This window comes from Lampetra fluviatilis, unplaced genomic scaffold, assembly GCF_964198595.1.
Source record: "Lampetra fluviatilis unplaced genomic scaffold, kcLamFluv1.1 SCAFFOLD_165, whole genome shotgun sequence".
Taxonomy (NCBI): domain Eukaryota; kingdom Metazoa; phylum Chordata; class Hyperoartia; order Petromyzontiformes; family Petromyzontidae; genus Lampetra; species Lampetra fluviatilis.
Genome location: NW_027620527.1, coordinates 155001 through 162500, shown reverse-complemented (window position 1 = coordinate 162500; position 7500 = coordinate 155001). Strand labels below are relative to the sequence as shown.

The 7500-nt window shown below is 59.4% G+C and overlaps 1 protein-coding gene across 1 annotated transcript in view; it reads left to right on the top strand.

Moving 5' to 3' along the window:
- GOSR1 (golgi SNAP receptor complex member 1) overlaps positions 1–7500 on the top strand; it is a 35380-nt gene that overhangs the window by 3545 nt on the left and 24335 nt on the right. Inside the window, exons 3-5 of the mRNA XM_078884598.1 lie at positions 2398–2497; positions 4366–4453; positions 6699–6836. Of these exons, the coding sequence (XP_078740724.1) occupies positions 2398–2497; positions 4366–4453; positions 6699–6836 (326 nt within the window). The remainder of the gene's footprint in view (positions 1–2397; positions 2498–4365; positions 4454–6698; positions 6837–7500) is intronic.

The window sequence follows — 7500 nt, the reverse complement described above, 5'->3', positions numbered from 1 at the left end:
CAGTCCAGACCTCCCCAGAGACCCTGGCTAACAGAGGAGGTGTTCAGGTTAGTTGAGAAAAAGCGACAGGCCCACTCTCATCGGCTACAGCATCCCACGTCAGAGAATGAGGAGGCTTACCGCAGCCTTTGCTCGGAGTTTTGAAGAGCCGTGAGGCGCTGCAAGGATAGGTGGTGGTCGCGGGTTGCTGAGGAGATGGAATCTGCCTCAGTGGCCCACGATAACAAATCACTATTTAACTCCATCAAAAAAGTAACCTGCAGCGCCACACCTATTATCATCAGTAAGGAAAAAAAGACGATGATCCAATCTCCGACCCCCAGGAACATGTTTGCAGATTTGCTGAGCATTTCTGTGAGGTCCTGGGGGAGGGAAAATCCTTCAGCCAGGAAAACATCATGGCACAAAGTGGGGATAACCCTGCTGAGGCTGCGGTGCCTCAAATATTGGAAGAATAAGTCACCCCCTGTGAGTGGCTGGCTGAGGTGCCAGCTGTTGAGGAAGTACTGAAGGCGATCCAGAGTCTGAGACCAGGAAAGGCACCGGGCAGAGATGATCTCCCAAGCGAAATGCTGAGGGAGGGTGGCGTTTGTGCACAGACTGCCCTACATGACATCATAACAGCAGTCTGGACCACTGGACGGGTTCCGCAGGATTGGAAGGATGCCCTGGTGGTCCCCCTCCTTAAGAAGGGGGACCGCACAGACTGTAACAACTACAGGGGCATCTCACTCCTCAGTGTGCCGGGAAAGGTCCTGGCAAGGATTATTCAACATCGCCTTGCTAGGCATGCTGAGGAGAGGCTTGCGGAGCCCCAATGTGGTTTCAAGAAAGGGCGGTCCTGCACAGATGCCATGTTTTCTGTCCGTCTGCTACAGCAGAGGTGTACACCTTGGGGTGCGACAGGGATGTCCTCTGGCTCCCACATTATTTAACATCTATTTCGACTGCGTAGTTCGTGAAGCCTTCAATAGCTATACCGGGGGAATTTCCATTTGGTACAGATATAATGGGAGGCTGATCGACGCCCGGGTGCGATGAAGGGATGGCTCCCTATTGGTCAACCATGTTATGTATGCCGATGATTTGGTAATAGCTGCTCATTCAGAAGAGGAGTTGGAGATGCTGCTGCTGAGACTGGAGCGTGCCACTAAGAGGTGGGGCCTTACCATCAGCCCCACCAAAACTAAGCACCTGCCTGGGTATTTTGTACCATCGGACACTCCACCTCCACAACTCCCAATCGGTGATGGGGCAGTAGTGGAGAGAGTGGAGAGTTTCCCATACCTGGGCAGTGTGCTCATGACCGTCTCCGGTTTAACAGCAGAGGTCTCACTCCGAATCAGTCGAGCGGCAATATCTTTTCATCGGTTGCGTAACGCTGTGTGGAAGCTACCTGGTCTGTCGCTCCGCACGAAGCTTCAGGTCTTCTCGGCCACGGTCATTCCCTCCCTTCTCTACGCTTGCGAAACGTGGACCCCCCTAATGGAGCATCTTCGCCGGTTAGAAACATTTAGGCTGGCCTGCCTACGATCCATCCTGGTTTAACCAGGCTGGATTGTGTGAGGAGCTCACAAATCCTTGAAAGATCTGGACAAAGTCCCATCGGTGAGCTCCTCCGGCAGGCAAGGCTGCGTTGGCTGGGTCATGTAGCCCGCATGCCCAGCCACCGCATGCCCAAACAGCTTTTGTTCGGCCGGATCGAGGGGGCTAAACGGGCGCGGCACGGGCTAGAGACGAGATGGAGTGATGTGGTACAGGAGGACGTGGAGCTGAGTGGACTTGCCGATGACTGGTACCAGCGGTGTCAAGATCGGCCTCAGTGGAGGAGGCTCGTGAAGGACGCTACTGGGCAGTTGGAGGCAGTCGCCCTCCAACAACAACGGAGGGTGGAGGAGCGACGCTCACAACAACGAGCGGAGCGCCGGGTGGTTAAAGCACAGCAAGTTGGTACAGTAGGGGGCACAGGTGGTGCATCAGCCAGTCATCTCGGTCGTCTCAGTCAGTCGACCCGTGGCACCTGCTGGGTCTGCCCCGTGACCTCCTGCCAGCGGGCGTTCGACACTTCACGTGGCCTCAAGGTGCACATGGCCTGGCACAAGCGTCGTGGTGACGTCACCACCACTTAGTGAGACACTTGTGTCTCCAACGTGTCTCTCCCCCGTGTCTCCCCGTGTCTCCCCCCCGTGTCTCCCCCGTGTCTCTGTCCCCGTATCTCTGTCCCCGTGTCTCCCTGTGTCTCTCCCCGTGTCTCCTCGTGTCTCTCCCCGTGTCTCTCCCCATATCTCCCCGCGTCTCTGTCCCCGTGTCTCCCCGTGTCTCCCTACGTCTCCCCGTGTCTCCCCGTGTCTCCCCGTGTCTCCCCGTGTCTCCCCGTGTCTCCCCGTGTCTCCCCAGACCTGCGGCGTCAGGCGCGTCAGCTGGAGAATGAGCTGGACATGAAGTTGGTGTCGTTCAGCAAACTGTGCACGGCCTGTACCCACCGTGACCAGTACACGTGAGGGCTCGCTGTGTCACTCACTCACTGTGTCACTCACTGTGTCACTCACTGTGTCACTCACTCACTGTGTCACTCACTGTGTCACTCACTGTGTCACTCACTCACTGTGTCACTCACTGTGTCACTCACTCACTGTGTCACTCACTCACTGTGTCACTCACTGTGTCACTCACTGTGTCACTCACTCACTGTGTCACTCACTGTCACTCACTCACTGTGTCACTCACTCACTGTGTCACTCACTGTGTCACTCACTGTGTCACTCACTCACTGTGTCACTCACTGTGTCACTCACTGTGTCACTCACTCACTGTGTCACTCACTGTGTCACTCACTCACTGTGTCACTCACTGTGTCACTCACTCACTGTGTCACTCACTGTGTCACTCACTGTGTCACTCACTGTGTCACTCACTCACTGTGTCACTCACTCACTGTGTCACTCACTCACTGTGTCACTCACTCACTGTGTCACTCACTGTGTCACTCACTCACTGTGTCACTCACTGTGTCACTCACTGTGTCACTCACTCACTCACTGTGTCACTCACTGTGCACGGCCTGTACCCACCGCGACCGGTACACGTGAGGGCTCGCTGTGTCACTCACTGTGTCACTCACTGTGTCACTCACTGTGTCACTCACTGTGTCACTCACTGTGTCACTCACTCACTGTGTCACTCACTGTGTCACTCACTGTGTCACTCACTCACTGTGTCACTCACTGTGTCACTCACTGTGTCACTCACTCACTGTGTCACTCACTGTGTCACTCACTCACTGTGTCACTCACTCACTGTGTCACTCACTCACTGTGTCACTCACTCACTCACTGTGTCACTCACTCACTGTGTCACTCACTGTGTCACTCACTCACTGTGTCACTCACTGTGTTACTCACTCACCGTGTCACTCGCCGTGTCACTCACTCTTTCTCCCCGCGTCTCCCTCCCCGTGTCTCCCCGCGTCTCCCCATGTCTCCCTCCCCGTGTCTCCCCGCGTCTCCCCATGTCTCCCTCCCCGTGTCTCCCCGCGTCTCCCCATGTCTCCCTCCCCGTGTCTCCCCGTGTCTCCCCGCGTCTTCCCGTGTCTCCCCGCGTCTCCCCATGTCTCCCTCCCCGTGTCTCCCCGCGTCTCCCCATGTCTCCCTCCCCGTGTCTCCCCGTGTCTCCCCGCGTCTCCCCATGTCTCCCTCCCCGTGTCTCCCCGTGTCTCCCCATGTCTCCCTCCCCGTGTCTCCCCGTGTCTCCCCGCATCTCCCCATGTCTCCCTCCCCGTGTCTCCCCGCGTCTCCCCATGTCTCCCTCCCCGTGTCTCCCCGTGTCTCCCCGCGTCTTCCCGTGTCTCCCCGCGTCTCCCCATGTCTCCCTCCCCGTGTCTCCCCGCGTCTCCCCATGTCTCCCTCCCCGTGTCTCCCCGTGTCTCCCCGCGTCTCCCCATGTCTCCCTCCCCGTGTCTCCCCGTGTCTCCCCATGTCTCCCTCCCCGTGTCTCCCCGTGTCTCCCCGCGTCTCCCCATGTCTCCCTCCCCGTGTCTCCCCGTGTCTCCCCGCGTCTCCCCATGTCTCCCTCCCCGTGTCTCCCCGTGTCTCCCCGCGTCTTCCCGTGTCTCCCCGCGTCTCCCCATGTCTCCCTCCCCGTGTCTCCCCGCGTCTCCCCATGTCTCCCTCCCCGTGTCTCCCCGTGTCTCCCCGCGTCTCCCCGTGTCTCCCCGCGTCTCCCCGTGTCTCCCCGCGTCTCCCCATGTCTCCCTCCCCGTGTCTCCCCGTGTCTCCCCGCGTCTCCCCGTGTCTCCCCGTGTCTCCCCGTGTCTCCCCGTGTCTCCCCGTGTCTCCCCGCGTCTCCCCGTGTCTCCCCGTGTCTCAGCTCGGACACGTCTCCACTGCTCTGTGGCTCGACGCAGCACCGGATGTTCGACTCGCTCTCTGTCGAGATTGAGCAGCTTCTCTCAAAGGTGACTCACCCCGCGTCTCTCTCACCCCGTGTCTCAGTCTGTCTCTCGGTGTCTCTCCGTGTCTCAGTCTGTCTCTTGGTCTCTCCCCGTGTCTCTCCCCGTGTCTCTCCGTGTGTCTCTCCTCATGTGTCTCCCCGTGTCTCTCCTCGTGTCTCCCCGTGTCTCAATCTGTCTCTCGGTGTCTCCTCGTGTCTCTCTCCCCATGTCTCCCTCTCCCCGTGTCTCTCCGCATCTCTCCCCGTGTCTCTCTCTGTGTCTCTCTCCCCGTGTCTCTCCTTGTCTCTCTCCCCGTATCTCTCTCCCCGTGTCTCTCCGTGTCTCTTTGTGTCTCTCCGTGTCTCTCTCCCCGTGTCTTTCCCCCCCCCCCGTCTCTCCCCGTGTCTCTCCGTGTGTCTCTCCCCGTGTCTCTCTCCCCGGGTCTCTCTCCCCGTGTCTCTCTCCCCGTGTCTCTCTCCCCGTGTCTCTCTCCCCGTGTCTCTCTCCCCGTGTCTCTCTCCCCGTGTCTCTCTCCCCGTGTCTCTCTCCCCGTGTCTCTCTCCCCGTGTCTCTCCCCGTGTCTCTCCCCGTGTCTCTCCCCGTGTCTCTCCCCGTGTCTCTCCCCGTGTCTCTCTCCCCGTGTCTCTCTCCCCGTGTCTCTCTCCCCGTGTCTTTCTCCCCGTGTCTCTCTCCCCGTGTCTCTCTCCCCGTGTCTCTCTCCCCGTGTCTCTCTCCCCGGGTCTCTCTCCCCGTGTCTCTCTCCCCGTGTCTCTCTCCCCGTGTCTCTCTCCCCGTGTCTCTCTCCCCGTGTCTCTCTCCCCGTGTCTCTCTCCCCGTGTCTCTCTCCCCGTGTCTCTCTCTCCGTGTCTCTCTTTCCGTGTCTCTCTTTCCGTGTCTCTCCCCGTGTCTCTCCCCGTGTCTCTCCCCGTGTCTCCCCGTGTCTATCACCGTGTCTCTCCCCGTGTCTCTCTCTCCGTGTCTCTCTCCCCGTGTCTCTCTCCCCATGTCTCTCCCCGTGTCTCTCTCTCCGTGTCTCTCCGTGTCTCTCTTTCCGTGTCTCTCCCCGTGTCTCTCCCCGTGTCTCTCCCCGTGTCTCTCCCCGTGTCTCCCCGTGTCTATCACCGTGTCTCTCCCCGTGTCTTTCTCCGTGTCTCTCCCCGTCTCTCCCCGTGTCTCCCCGTGTCTCTCCCCGTGTCTCTCTCTGTGTCTCTCCCCGTGTCTCTCCCCGTGTCTCTCACCGTGTCTCTCCCGTGTCTCTCCCCGTGTCTCTCCCCGTGTCTCTCCCCGTGTCTCTCCCCGTGTCTCTCCCCGTGTCTCTCCCCGTGTCTCTCACCGTGTCTCTCCCCGTGTCTCTCACCGTGTCTCTCCCCGTGTCTCTCCCCGTGTCTCTCCCCGTGTCTCTCACCGTGTCTCTCCCCGTGTCTCCCCGTGTCTCTCCCCGTGTCTCTCACCGTGTCTCTCCCCGTGTCTCTCACCGTGTCTCTCCCCGTGTCTCTCACCGTGTCTCTCCCCGTGTCTCTCACCGTGTCTCTCCCCGTGTCTCTCCCCGTGTCTCTCCCCGTGTCTCTCACCGTGTCTCTCCCCGTGTCTCACCGTGTCTCTCCCCGTGTCTCTCACCGTGTCTCTCCCCGTGTCTCTCACCGTGTCTCTCCCCGTGTCTCTCACCGTGTCTCTCCCCGTGTCTCTCACCGTGTCTCTCCCCGTGTCTCACCGTGTCTCTCCCCGTGTCTCTCACCGTGTCTCTCCCCGTGTCTCTCACCGTGTCTCTCCCCGTGTCTCTCACCGTGTCTCTCCCCGTGTCTCTCACCGTGTCTCTCCCCGTGTCTCACCGTGTCTCTCCCCGTGTCTCTCACCGTGTCTCTCCCCGTGTCTCTCACCGTGTCTCTCCCCGTGTCTCTCACCGTGTCTCTCCCCGTGTCTCTCACCGTGTCTCTCCCCGTGTCTCTCACCGTGTCTCTCCCCGTGTGGTGCTGGCCACCCACCCCCTCGTGTGCCGTGCCGGCTTTCATAGGTGCTCGCTAACAGCACTTGCCCCTACAGCCTGCTAGAGGCTACCTGGGGGATCTTTGTCTGTGTGTGTAGGTGCTGCTACTCGCTACTGACTGCACTTGCCCCTACAACCCTGCTAGAGGCTACCTGGGGGATCTTTGCCTCTTTGTTTTGGTGGTGCTACTCGCTACTGACAGCACTTGCCCCTAGAGCCTGCTGGAGGCTACCTGGGTGATCTTTGCCTCTGTGTTTTGGTGGTGATGTGGTCGTGGTGGTGCAGTTGGGTGCGGTGAATGAGAAGTTGTCCGAGTACGCCGAGTCCAGCCGCCCTCCACCACCCAGCGCCGACAGCGGCAGCAGCAGCAGCAGCAGCAGCGCTCTGACACACACCATCCAGAGACACCGAGACATCTTGCAGGTCAGGCTCACCACTCACTCACTCACCTAGTCACTCACCTAGTCACTCACTCACCCACTCACTCAGTCACTCACTCACTCGTTCACTCACATACACACTCACCCACTCACCCACTCACTCACCTAGTCATTCACTCACTCACTCACACACTCACTCACCTAGTCATTCACTCACTCACTCACCCACTCACACACTCACTCACCTAGTCACTCATTCACTCACCCACTCACTCACCCACCCACTCACTCACTCACTCACCCACTCACCCACTCACTCACCCACCCACTCACTCACCCACTCACCCACTCACTCACCCACCCACTCACTCACTCACCCACTCACCCACTCACTCACTCACCCAGACAGCGGAGGCAGCAGCAGCAGCAGCAGCAGCAGCGCTCTGACACACACCATCCAGAGACACCGAGACATCTTGCAGGTGAGACTCACCACTCACTCACTCACCTAGTCACTCACCTAGTCACTCACTCACTCACTCACCCACTCAGTCACACACTCACTCACTCACCCACTCACTCACTCACCCAGACAGCGGAGGCAGCAGCAGCAGCAGCAGCAGCGCTTTTGACACACACCATCCAGAGACACCGAGACATCTTGCAGGTCAGGCTCACCACTCACTCACCTAGTCACTCGCTCGCTC